This window comes from Trachinotus anak, unplaced genomic scaffold (assembly GCF_046630095.1).
Source record: "Trachinotus anak isolate AG129_WGS33_773 ecotype Australia unplaced genomic scaffold, CSIRO_AGI_Tana_v1 ptg000025l, whole genome shotgun sequence".
NCBI lineage: Eukaryota > Metazoa > Chordata > Actinopteri > Carangiformes > Carangidae > Trachinotus > Trachinotus anak.
The window spans coordinates 3,926,092-3,940,533 of NW_027273876.1; the positions used below are offsets into that span (position 1 = coordinate 3,926,092).

The following is a 14,442-nucleotide window of genomic DNA, read 5'->3' on the forward strand; positions in this document are numbered from 1 at the left end:
GGTTTGTCTAGGTTCCACTCAGGTTGAGATCAAATTGGCCCCATCCAGATGCTTCCGTTGAAAATAGTGTGCGGGGGCCAAATACTTGAGCTTTTTGGAGACCAACTCCACCTTGTCAAGTTAATGGCCCTTTGTGAGCTGACTGGAATGACAGTGATGGTGTGCAAAAACGAATGTTCCTATTCAAACCCACAAACACACATGTACACACACTCCCACATCTCCTTATAGCCGTGTTAGTGCTTGTCAGGTCATCTCAGACTAATCAGAGTGATTGGCGTTGGGTCTACTGGAGACCACTTGCCACTAGGATTATAGACAGGATCTAGGTGGGCGGTGATGAGAGCTGATTCCGATCTGACCTCAGGGAAATCCGACTCCTGTGTGAGTTATTAATGAAGATAATTATGCCATCATCGGAAAGGCTTTTGAGTAAAGGTTGCTCTGTCACAGGAGCTCTCGAAAAACACCCATATTACACAACCATACACTCCATAATTCCTCTAGATAAGATTTGTCGCACCAACCTCCACACAGGAAGATTTCACTGAACTGTGAAACAGCTTTTTACTGCACCTGGGACGATGTGGCTGATGCCCAGGAGATGCATGCACACAGTTATGCACATAAGCATAGTTTAGCCTAATTATCAGAATGAATTGCCATTTTGTTTCACTTCATTATTCAGTCTGACATCATTGTTGTTGTATTTCCCTAACCACTTGGTAGCCAGTGACATAATTGGTCCTGCTGGTGTCACTTTCAGTCATCACAGAACTTGTCGTAGCGGTTCCTAGGAGCAGTTAGCCACTTGGGGATAGCATAACAAGCTGTGAACACAACGTTGACATTGTGAAGGTGTTAGCAAACACATCCAACAGAAGACAAAATATTAGCTTCCATTTGGAGCTGTGTTTTTAGTGATTCACCAACTCCTGAGGGAAATATATTGTTCCTTTCGCTGGTAAATTTTCTGCTGGGCAGGTAGTGTACAGTGGGTTTATCAGAGCTTTTCCCAGTGAAAACAACAGGCTTGAGAACGGTGAGATTGAACTGAAACATTAAAGTTGCAGGTTGCAAAACCAAAACAGTTAGCTGAAAGATGCTAAAATGCTGCATAGAGCCGAGGGGAGCTGCAGAGTCAGGATTATTCTTTTTGGGTTCTTCCTCTTATATTCAACATAGAAATTTGACGTATTGTTATAACAATATTGGCTAGTGCATCTTTAATATTTGTCATGTTGATCAAAGCCAATTGTTACATCGGTAAGTCATCTTACAACAGGTTGTACAGGTGCAACAGCCTCATCCATGTTTTTCCCCATTTTCATGGTGATTTTTCTGTCGCCATTTTTCTGACTCTGGCACAGAAAGCTCATGTCGTCATTATTAACCATGGTTACAAATGTCGATTGGTTTGCTGTTTCTCTAAAGAGGGAAATAACATCAATGAGCAGAACACCAGCCCTGTCTGACTCACTCAAAAAAAAAAAAAAAAAATCTAGGATATGGCTGGCAAATCTCTGGAACCAGGCTAAAATACTTTTGACAGACATGGAAGTACACAACCACGCACACATGATTGATTAACTTTTATGTCAGCTGCCAACATCAGCAGCAAATGAATGCAAACTGCTCCCAGTTATTTTGTCCTCAAGTCTTAGCAAGTTTAGTCAGATAATCTGACCAAACCGTTCACACATGATAAAACCATCAGCCAAGAAAACAGATGATCGACCTGCTGTCCAATCATAACTTGGTTGTTAAGGGTGGAAGAAATTATCAAGCTATTTTCCCCATTTTGCAGCAGATGATTTATTCTATTTGCAGAAACAGGCAACATCTGTGTTTTATCAATAATATTCAAAATGTATAAAAAGAATAGTAAAAAATGCTTGACAGAAAAAACTATATTCTAGGAAAAGAAACTAACAAATTGAAAAAAAAAACCATCTGATTTGGAGGCACTTATGGCTTGGCAACACTTGTGCAGTCTGAGTTTTCCCAGGTGGTTGTAGTCAAGCGTCAAAGGCCGTGATTACAATATTGGAACCAAAGGGGATGCACTCAAACACAATCACGTCACAGTCTGATAAGTCATCACTGGCCTTAAAGCCACTGTAGGACTGTGTCAGTGATCTACAATGAGTGTAAATATCATCTCTGCAACAAGAGGTGGCCTCTAAAAACAGTATTTAGTACTTATCAATGGTGTATCAAAATGCAGTTCATTATGGACAGAAATCAACTATTTACAACAGAAAACAACAAAGGAGATGCTCAGTGATTTCATCCTGGGAATAACAAGAAAAGAAAGTCTTTAAAATTATTTGATTCTTGCAGCTTTCCAGAGCAATGAGCAAAAGTTGCATTGTGCTGCATTAGTGTCCAGTTGACCCCAGTCTCTCTGTGCTACAAGGTGATCAGCATCTCCTTTTCATAATGCCCGGCCCTCTTGTTCATTCAGAGCTGGGAGAGGCAGCCGAGTCTATGTCGTCATTTTCCAGGTCGTTCGGGGAAGCCGACTGTCCTCCTTTCACCCTCTTCCACTTCATCCTCCGGTTCTGAAACCACACTTTCACCTGTAGCACAAAAACACAATCAACGTTACCTTAGGGATTATAATGTCACACATTAACGTATTCTTCATTTTAACAATGGATTGCATTCACAGTTTTATTATGCAGTGTCATCAGCATATATGGAGATAATTTGAGCTAAATTTACCTCAGACATGACTTCCTGGTGTTCTCCCTGTACACTCGATCAATATTAATGTAGTGGAATATAAATGTGCAATGTGCAACTATTTACTATTACTAAATTTATTGAAAAATACAAAAATTCACTGGTTCTATTCTCTCAAATAGCAATATTTGCTGGTTTTCTTCATCGTCTATGATAGTAAACTGAACTGAACATCTTAAGGACCTGGACGGTTGGTTGGACAAAATAAGCATGTGAGAAAAATTGTGATTAATAATTTTCAGTATTTTCTTACATTTTTAGATGAAACATTAAGCAATTCATTGAGAAAATAGTCATCAGATTAATAAATGAATCAAAATAAACATTAGTTGCAGCCCCACTAGTCTGTAACAGTTAATACTATGAATACTCTGCATAAGAACTTAAAACAAAAAGTATCTGTAACACAGACAGACACAGTACAGAAATGTATTGTTTTGTCACATTTGAACCTGTAACAGTATCACTCTGGCTTTTCTCTCTGCTTTGCAAAACGGTCAGCAGAAAAACAGACAAATAATCCCCCATAAATCTCCCAGTGCAGTATATAAACTGGCTCGGTTTGGTTGGCCTTGCAAGTTGCCAGCGTCAGAGCGCTCAGTTCTGGCACAAAACCTGTGCTAATGCAGGCAGAGAGTATCGTATGGACAGCAGGTCAGAAGAGTCAGCTATCAGGATGTCAGCCTACACAGGATGCAAGTTTACTCACAACGCAGATTGCGCTCATCTGTATCACTGCACTGTACTGAAATGAGAATATCATGCTTTAACTGTCCAGCCAAGAATAGACGCAAAAACATACACTTCCTTAAAGTGAGGAAAATTACAGGGAAAAGGCGAAAACAACTGCAGTTGTAGTAGTCAGTCAAGATGCTATACACTTATCAAATATGGAGACAGACTGCTTGAACTGTATAGTACATTTATAACACCCAGAGAAGCCAAGTCCTAACAGCTACGATGTAGGACATTCATTCAATTCTGATAAAAGGCTCAGTGTCAAGTTAAATCTGTCATGTTTAGGTTACCCTTGATACAGCAGATGAAGTGAGATGAATGTTTTGGATTTTGGATATTGCAGCTCTCCAGTGAAAGCTGTGTGTTTTTACATTGGGTGAGATTTAAATGGTCATTTATGGGTTGGCAAAATTCTGCAGAAATAACATGTTAGTCTGTCTCTCAATACTTTGGTACTCAGCCCCAAGCCCACAGATTCCTACTGAAGATATGATTTTATATTCTTTCTTAAAGCCCAGTTACTTCCTTAAATGGCTGGGCACTGTAGCTTTTAGCAAACATAACAGGCAAAAGTTGTGCATTTGTTGGGGACTATTTTCAGCAGCTGACTGATAAACAGTTGGTGTTATAGTGAGTGTTTACAGCAGCAGGATAGTGTGTGTGGGAGTGAGTTGGCAAAAAACTACAGTGTGTGTGTTTATGGTCATGAAGGAATGTCACCCAGTGTGGCTGAGTGGTGTTTTTAATTGTTTCTGCACAACACTGGAGCTCTATGATACAGGGGAATGAGATATATCCTGAAGAATATATCTTAGGATGTATTTGTTGTCAGTTTTGGTGTTATTATCAGATTTGTTGTAAGTATAAAAAATATAAAATATCACCAGCCTTGGGCTTTAAGACAATAAGTCCCTTTAAAACCTGTTGGATTATGTCAATGCCTCCTTTTTTTTTTTTTTTTAAGAAAAGATAACACACAAAAGTTAAAAAGTTGTGATACGTGTCTACATTCACTCTGTGAGGTGATTGAAGCAGCTCATGACTCTGTAGCCGTTCAACCTGTGTGCAGTTTCAGCTGGAGGTCAGGGAGGTTTGGGGTGACCTCTGTACGTCACACTGAGCATCGCCCCCTTTGACTCAGATACTCAGATGAATCTGTTCCCACATACTGCAGCCTCTTTGTCTCTGAGTTCCTCTGCTCATTGTGACTGATTGAAAGGACGGCGAATCGCCAAAGAGCGTAGGATGAGTTGGAAAACACCGGCAAGTTGCAGTGGGAGCTGAGAGTGAAGATGGAACCTGGCTGTATGTGTGAGTGTGTCGGCCTCTCTGTACAAGTGTGTGTGTGTGTTTCGGGGGTCTGCGAAATAGATTTAGCAGCAGACGGCAATATGTGTGGTCACTGTGGCACCATGGCCTCATTAGAAGGAGCTGGGACACTGGGCCTGACAGACAGACTGGGGTTTTATCCAGCAGCATCGACACATGTTCGCCCGATTTCATCAGGTCTGGAGCTGCCGCCCACTCATTAAAGCTGCATGTCATTCTGCTGTAACCACAGGATGAAAAGTATTCTGGAAAATATGCTTCATTGTAATTCAAATGCAACTCTGTTTATGCCATATTATCGTACGTATAGTGGATGTAGAGTCATTCCGAACAGTCTCCACTTTAAAAAAGGGCTGATTACCTTTTTAGAAGGTTTGTTTGTTTTATTTATTCTGTTCCTTTTTTTTCTTTTATTTTATGCTCTATGAAAATCTTAAGCCACTTGAGTTATTAAGGTGTTGCTTTAAATTGATGGTTTATTTCTATTCTATTTAGTTTTCATTTGGAATTTCATTAGGAGAAGTATGGCAATAGGATTAATATTGGTAGCTGATCAATTTTGGGATCAATTTTGTTAAGTCATTTAGTATTTGTAACATAAACATTTCCACTATATTTTTGAGATTCTGGTCTAAAATGTATCTATTCCAAATTATCATGAATGTTTTCTCATTATTTGAAATAATAGTGAAATGAAAACCTGAAAGCGGTTTGAATAAATCATTGTTGTAATCATTATCGTTTTTCCAGCCCTCTTGGATATGTGAGGGGACGGCAGCGTACCTGTCTCTCTGTGAGGTCCAGGTTGACAGCGATCTCGTAGCGGCGGAGCCTGGTCAGGTAGTTATGGTGGGTGAACTCGGCTTCCAGCTCTCTCAGCTGCTCCTTGGTGAACGCTGTGCGCTCTTTCCGGGCCTTGCAGCTGGAGTCCACCTTAAAACTGGACTCCTGGATATCTGGAGAAAGAATATGCTTTTCATTTGTCTACTTCTCAAACAGTTCCCTCAAAGAAAACACACTTCACATTATTTCACAGGAAGTTAAGCAGGTCCTTTCTGCTTTTTCATCACATTTCTTTAAAGTAGAGAAAAAAATAAATATATATATGGGTGGATGTGCATATGACCACGCCACTTGACCCACAGACCCATTTATTTTCGTTTTATTTACAGCTAATCTGATTTGAATTGGCTTTCCAGTAATTTTGTGACCAGCCTCTAGTTGCCTTTTAAACAGACCTTAAGGACCCTTCCAACCAACAAACTGCAACCTCAAAGACTTTTTAGTGGGAGGCCCCTCATATAGTAAACACCAAAACCAGCACTTTAAAAAGAGACCACCCTGACCTGGGCTTATGAGTCCTGTTCACCTGTATCCAGTGTGTCCAGTGTGCATGTATATTCTTTTTTGCCTGTCCTCTGCCTTTATTTGTCTATTTATGCATATGAAAACAAGTACAAATTCATGCATTTGTAAATTTAATGATACAGTGTGTGTGAGAACGTGCCGGCACAGGGCAGGGGCCACCAAACCGGCCACAGAGGGACTGAGTTAGAGAGGAATGCAGCGGAACATCGTTAAAGGCTCTAACAAAAGAACAAAGGTGCGGATGTGTCCAGGTCTCAGTGCTATGTGGGTGTGTGTGTGAGTGTGTGTGTGAGATTTCCCACTGGAACACTCAGGGAAGATTCACATTAACTCATCTCTGCATGACAGCAAATACATCAGGAGAGAACGCTTGAGATATCTCTATGAATGTGGCAGTGGGGTCAATATTTCATAAGACAAGGGATGTGCAGTTTATTGCTTATTTATAGATTTCTCTGCCTCCATATTCTCTAATAAATGTGGAATTTTAAACCTCATTTACCAGGATGAATATAAATGAAAGCTAACTGATCTGACTTTCAGTAAAACCTCTCTTGCGTATTAAAGGGAGTGAGTTTTTTTGTAATAATTGTGCATTGGTAGCGACACTAGCAGCTGATGTAATCTCTAGAAAATGGTTCTAATTTGTCAAAGTGAGAAGTTTTTCTTGGTGCTTGCCAGAGCACCAGGCCAGAATGTGAAATGGACTGCAGTACCTGGTCCAGATGTGACTGGGCAGACCAGGACATGTGTGTGCATGTGAGCAGTTTGTGCGTATCTGCCTAACGTGTGCAAACGCCTGGTGTTTGTGCTGGAGTGCCCATGTGTCACGCCGGAGTAAAACCTTCTCACTGTGGTTGAAATGTCACTAATGACGCGCCGCCCTGAGTGCGCCGGCGCTGCCTGGCCCCGGCAGGTCTGCTCTGGAGCTGTGCCAGGCAGTTTGAGTTAGACTGAACACCTGGCAGGGCACATACTGGCTCTCACTAAACAGGCCCCCAATAAATATCCTGCACAGCCAGAGGCCGTAAACTTGCAGGGAGAAGGCTTCTGCACCCAGCAGGGTCCCAAAGACAAACAGCATTTGGTGCCTTTTTTTGGGTGGATGGTGCAAAAGCAGTTCGTCTTAATCAGGACTGAATTAAAGCTGCTGTAAAGTCACGATTGTTTTAAAGCAAAAACCCCAGGCGAAAATTACACTTTTGATTGATCACATAATTTGTGTGTGTAAAAGTGGGAGCCAAGATTTCACAATGAATTAGGATCTTTTATTAGTGACACTATTAAACCCCTTATTTCTAGTTTGTAAACAGTATTCACTTAATTACTGGTTGACAAAAAAAAACTACAATACTTTATCATGTATCTCTAAGATTATAAGTGTTCACATATATATGTATAAATGGGCAATTCTTGCTTGATAACATAAATTATACATAATGAATTGTCTACATTTATCAGCACTTTTAAACCCACCTGTGAATGATTTGTACGTGTGTTAATAAATGCTTTCTAACATACTGTCAGGCTCATGCAGCTGTTATTATACATTTATTAACTGTTTATACACAGTTATGAATCTTCATAAGGAGTTATAATTAGTGAAAAATAAATACTTGAAAATATGTGTAACTTAATATAATAAATGTCAATTTGTAATGTTATGTAAAAATATACTTATGTTTGCTCACAACTACATTATAGTGTGGTATAAACCATTTATTAAGTGTTTATAAACTGCTAATAAATGTTAAAGTGGAACATAAAATTTTGTATGTTTTAATGTTTTGTTTTATAATGAAACTGAACTTTTTATGTTTCATAATAAGTTTATCAGAAATGACAGAGAATTCAATGTTAAGAAATATTAATGATAGTAATAATAATATGACTAATACTGTGAGACTTTTTTTTTCATAGTAGCATGTTTACTTGCTAATAGCAGAATGTTTATATGAATGAATCGGTTACTGTATTATAAAAAAAATTACCGGACAAACTTTGGATCACCGTCAATATCAGATGGCAGTTTGAGTGCAGGGTTTTGGACACGTCTCTGTGAGTGCACCACATTTTCATATCTGTATAAACACACACAGCTACGAGGCGACTGTATAGCAGCTCAGTCTATAATGCGAATGCCTTCAGGACATTTTCCTAATATATGCTCTTCTACCAGCTCCACCATTCAAGACTGAATGGCTCTTTTTCTGAAACCAAGAGCTGATGTAGTGGTCAGACATGTTGCATGCACTCAGTGGGAGATTGTGTTACGGCTTAACGACAGGAAAATGTCAATGGATAAGAATGTAAAAAGTGGGCTCACAGGCAAGTGATTTTACCAGACGTGGTCTGGCATGTTTTCAGTGTAGTGAGAGGAGGTTACAATAAGGTAAGAAAGGGTGGGAGGGGGAGAGGGGGTCTGCACTCCCCCACCATCTTCTTCAATTAGAACTGTGTCTGTTGCAGACCATGGCCATGTAGATATTCCCCAAATAATTACATGTGCTCTTTCTAATCAGATATGCTCCGTTAGGTTTGGACAAACTTGAATCCAGTTATACTCCTTTATGGCTTCAGTGATGATATCTGGACAGTTAAGATGGAGCAAACTCCACCAATCGAGCACCTTAAGTGGATTAAAGTCAACATGTAGAGTCTTACTCTCCATACGATAAAATCTCTTTTAAAATATATATAATATTTAAGTTTTGCTAGAGGCAACACAATGCTCTCTAAACTAGAAATTTATTGTGTTTACTGGTGCAAAATACAAATCTCACTGCATGTCTCGTCATCTTCGTGAGGGAAGCAAAGGTTTAGAAAAGAGTTCCTGGTGACATGGGATGAAATGTGAAGGCTCTGGATGTGGTGTTTTATTTTCATTTTGCCAGTGTGAAATTCTATGTATTTAAACTCTTACACCTTTAGATTCATTTCAAATACAAACGTTTCCTTTACTCTGCTGCTCTTGCTGTTATTATCACATGGAAGACTTTTAGGAATCAGGCTGTCATTGACCCAGGTTACTTTTTTTCTTCCTATTAGCAAGTGTGAAATATGATAGGAGGGATAAACTGCACTGTAATCCCCCCAAAAACATACAATGATCTGATTTCAGTGCTAACAACACAATTCTTACCATATGAGGATATGTACGGACTTGTGAGCTCATTCTTTTGTGGTAAAATGTGGTGGAAGTAGCCTATAATATGAATATTATCACCTTATGTCTGCTGGTGTTTGGTGAAACAGCTGAAAATCAGTGAAAATAAACCTTGAAAACTATTTTTACATTATCGCCTTATTGTTTTCAGTAGTTAAAAGTTCTTCAATTAACAATTATTTGCTTTTTTTATCATTAACTCCAGTGGTGTTACATAATAATTTATGTCAATGATTCACTTTTGAGACTTATAAATCTATAATAAATAATAAATTCAGTCTGAAGCACCTGTGACGCCTTTTGACACTTTTCCCCTCATAACCCTGATGTCATTTTTTTTACCGGCATCTTGAGGCTGTAACTGTTAGAAAACAATGGTCTACTTCCAACGGATACAGGAGCGCAATGAAAACGTTCAGATGCCTCATTAATCATTTCAGCCTTTTGAAAGCTCCCGAACAATAAGAGGATGCAACTGCTACTTAAAGTGTGTGTCTCAAACACAAAAGTCTTGTCACCTACTCACCTTTCACATGGTGATCTGGTGAGTGTGCTGATTTAAGATCAGTTTGGCGAGGAAATAGAGAGGATTTGTGTCAATGCGAGCTGTGATACAGGGCAAGGAAGAAATCCTTAACCTTGACATATATTATCTCAACATTCAGGAGCAGCAATGTCCCCGCAGCATTCTTCACACTCATCTATTGTTGCAGAGAATAAGGGTCAATTTTTCATTTCTAATCCAAGTAAATTAAGAAAGATGGCCAGATCAAGAGTTAAGCTGATTCCTTGGAACGTTTCCATGTTTCCTCCCCATCTCTTCTCTATATTTCCACCACCACTATACACCAGTTTACAGTAGGAAAAAGAGGAATGTCCACTCCGATTTTTAATGCTCCCCAATGTGCATTTTATTAATATGTGTTTTCCTTTTCTAAGCCTCCTGTGATGAGTTTTTGGATGCTCTTCTTTTTCCTATAAACCAGCACTACCCCAGCTGACTCCCATCAATCACAGCGTGCCCTGACTCACCTGTGACGTCTCTCTTCCTCTTACTGGAGCTCTTCTTGTCTGAGTCGGCCGATGCCACGCTTTGGGGTGAGTATTCTCCCTCCAGGCACCCGGGCACGGTGCCTGGCAGCCTTTCTCCTCCTACACTGTCCAGCTCGGACCCTCCGCTCCCGCCGCCACCTACTACTGCAGGGGTGACGACGGGCGGGCAGGCCTCCGGTGCTCTCACCCGCGTCTCACAGGGGTTGAACTGCCAGTCAGCCCTCTGGTAACCCCCCTGGCTCTCTTGGTACAGTCTGTCGTCGCGGGGGTAGGCTGCGTGGGGTGCAGTCGGCACCAGGCAGGAGCTGGTGAAGTCTGTGTAGGCCAGGAACTCGGGCTTCTGGTGCAGGGAGAAAGGGCCCTGCTGGTAGGGCGACTGCAGATTGGCTCCTGGGACCCCTGAGTGAGGGTTCCTCATGCAACCCCAGATGGGACTGCTGGGGTGGGCGCTCCGCATGCAGCTGCTGGCTGGCTGATCCATGATGATGCAAACACACTTCAGACACTCTTCAGTAACGTCTTATTACAAGTCTTTTCGAGGTGAGGAATTTTAAAAAGTCCTAGCTCTAAGTTAGGACTTGAAATCTGAATCACTTCTGAGAAATATCCGGTCCAGCCGACTAAATGCACATCATGGTTTCACTGCATCCACCGCTGGAATACTCACTGCTGTCAGAGGCTGCTGACTCCTTCCACAGCCCAGAACGCGTGAGGATAGACGCCTTCCTGTGACAACGTGTTTCCCTCTCTCTCTGGGAGTGTGTGTGACGTCCTTTCGAGCCTCTGGTCCTGACACACTCTCACACACTTTCCTCCCCTGGTCTTGCACTCACACACTCTCTCTCCCTGACTGATCTGAGTGCTTTGTGGCTCGGCAGGAGAGCTGCATCCGCAACTGCATGACTCCCCTTCTCGGGCTGGCTGTTTTCACAACTCTTCTAAGGCATTCTTGACAAGTGAGCCCTCCTCCTTTTTAAACGTATAGGTGGGAAAGAGTGGCAAGTTTATGGAGTGTAACGTGAGATTGCAGAGGAGGAGCCCTGCCGGCCACATGTTGGTAGTACCCTCCAAACAACCCTGCTTCATCAACTATTAATCACGGGGGAAATTTTATATGCACATCTAATGGGCTTTCCAGACGAGGGGCTTTTTAAAGGGACATTGTCTGTAAAATATGAAGCGAGCACCCACCCACATGGGAGCTGTAGGACCCCTGACTCATTTCAGCTCCTTAGCACTTTCTGACACCCAATTTAGTTCCCTTTTTTTGACACCCTCTAGAGGAAAGTTAACCCTAACCCTTTCCCTCTGCACCCCTGATCCCTGCCTGTCCTGTCCAATGTAAAAAGTCTTTTTTTCTCTCCCTCTGTTTTTGTGTGTGTGCACATAAATGCTACACACCCAAATCCACCTGGCTGGACTTTCCTCAGCTTTGAGGTGATAGCAGGACTGGATTTGACATTGGCTATGCAGCCTCTCACACCTCTTGAGGTTTTCTCACTTTAGTGAAACACAATATGAAATTTCAGAGCCATATTTCAAAAATACAAGCTCATATTTTCTCTTAGCAAACAATGCGATGGAGGAATTGTGTATGTGTGTGTATTTTTTTTTATGTATGCAGAGCTCCTCTTACTCATAACGTCTGACGTATTAAGCAGTAGCGGCAATTGTGTGTGACAGCAATCACATGTAGATGAACCACATCTGGATCAAGCAAGGATGCAATTATTCAATTTTCTGATCACTGATTTTTAATCTCTGCACGCTACTCACGATAGAAGCCACTTCCCCATGAAGTAATGTCTCTAATACCATTAAAACCTTTCTGGCTAAACCAAACTTTGGACTAAATCTCAGCATATCCCTTACCCAATAAACCCACTGAACCACACTTTACAGAAATGCACAGTTTTTCTTCATACTGCTCATATTTGAGAGCTGAGCTTTGCCTTCCTCCTTGTGTGTCCTCACTTTGCTCCTGACCTCTCAGACGACGGGGGGGGGGGGGGGTTGATCACACTTCCATCGACAGGACAGTGAAAGAGAGTGGGTAAGATTTAGAGATGGAGGTTATGAGAGAAGAATAAGAAACTCACATCGAACCGAACCTTAGAAAAAAGGCAGAACCTGTTTTGAACCTTGGGAAATGGAAAAAGAAAAATCGCCTAAAAAGTAGATAATATTTCCCTTTATCATTCTCTGGATACGACAATATAACCTGACCCTCTTTTGTAGAAAAAGTCATTTAAGAAAAAGAGATCTGGAAAAAAAACACAAAAAAAGAAAGTACTAAATAAAAAAAAGATCTGAATGTCCAACGCCTTAAAGGCAAATGGAAAAGAGAAAAAATAAAACAAGACATAAAAAGAGGCCAAGAGAAAATCAGATTAGGAGAAAGCCAACGAAATCAGGAGAGGACAAAATGAGAGAAGGAAGAGAAAGTCAGATAGAGCGAGCAAGAGAGAGACACAGAGGAGAGTGTTTGAGGTCACACACCAAACCCTTTCCATTTACCCAGCGAATTGTTGAGCCATGAAGCATCCCTCGCTTTTACTGGCAGTCTGAGTCCCGGCCGCACCGCAGGGACCAGGGGTTACACTACATTTGTGGTCAGAGCAGGGGCCATCTGTGTGTCAGTATAAATTAAAGTGTGTGTCTGTGTCTGTGTGTGTATGTGTGCTGTGAAAATATACGTCAGTGAGGCTGTGTGGTGCACGTGTCTCAGAGAAAGAGATAAATGGTGTTTGTATGTATTTTAGTGAATATGAGAGAGATGTTATTTATTTTCTCTGCACTGTCACTTCCTGCTCGCTGGAAGTTTGTTTTTTAGGATTGTGCATCATCTCATTCGATAAAAATTTATTTAAGTGCTCTGGCACCAACAGGAAAAGAAGTTCACATGGTTTGGTCAAAAGATGTATTTGTACCACGGAGGTTTAATAAGGACTGATACTGCAACAAAGCTAACAAGCTACGTTAGCTTCCTCCATATAGGGTCATTACTGTCAGCATGGTTTAGTATTGGTCAGTGGTGCAAATTTCTCAAAATCCTCAGAAGTTAAGCTTGATGAACTATTACATAAATACTTGGTCCAGACAAAGTAAGATTTCAGTGAAGCTGATTTTCCAGGGAAGTTTCAGTTTTTTAGATTACTGATGTTGTAATTGTTTTCCAATTCAACAAAATTTTCTTGACAAATTCCATGAAAAAAACACAACAAACTGATCTTACCAACATGTATGTTCTGTTTTGTCTGTGTCTCAGAAGCCTGAGATGTTATACCTGTGGCCACAGAGCTCCATCCAAAAACTATTAAAAACACACAAAGACACAATGCTGCACTGAGTGAGATGTTGCTTCATTAAATGAACACAAACACTGTAGTTTAATTTGACTCGCTCACGCATACGTCTTCCTGCTGCTGTAAATACTCACTAGTCAACCTCATGCGTATCCATCCGCAGATGAAAATAGTACCCAAATAAATACACAATTTATCAATTATTTGTGATTGAGTAATGTTCGCTAAAACCTGTAGTGCCAAGCAGTTTTAGGAAATTACAGAGGCTTTTTTTTTTAATAAGTTTTTTTTTTTGGTTGTATTTTTTTAATGGCAAGCCAAATTTTCTTCAGTGTGTTGCTAAATGTTTCACACAGTACTGCAGCTGTAATAAATGAGTGTGAGAAACCTGTTTGTTTGGGAAATGTGGGAGTATGTGAACTCAAACTCTGTCGAACGCACCACAGATTGTAGATAAATGAGCTGGACATGAGTCACATCTCCCCTCACCCTGCCGACAACCTGTTTCTGTCAGTCTCACACAGGGTGCGTGTGTATGTGTGTGTGTGTGCACGTGTGTGTGTTTGTGCATAACTGAGATAAAGTGTGAGCATGAAATAGAGAAAAAGAGAGTAGGAGAGTTTATCTCTGCACACACATATGTGAGTTTTCTATAATGTTGGTCTGTTGTCATGTGAGCGTAGCTGCAATCTTCCATATAAATCTGTGCACAAATGTAAGTGACTATGTGTGTCT

General features: G+C 40.9%; 1 protein-coding gene across 1 annotated transcript; it reads right to left on the reverse strand.

Annotated features, from left to right (window-relative positions):
* Positions 1-1,790: 1,790 nt before the first annotated feature.
* meox1 (mesenchyme homeobox 1) lies at positions 1,791-11,959 on the reverse strand. Its single transcript, XM_071462651.1, has 3 exons — positions 10,382-11,959; positions 5,599-5,771; positions 1,791-2,582 (listed from the first exon to the last, which is right to left on the reverse strand). The coding sequence occupies exons 1-3, from the start codon at positions 10,881-10,883 to the stop codon at positions 2,460-2,462; spliced, it is 798 nt and encodes a 265-aa protein (XP_071318752.1). The 5' UTR covers positions 10,884-11,959; the 3' UTR covers positions 1,791-2,459.
* Between the last annotated feature and the right edge of the window lie 2,483 nt (positions 11,960-14,442).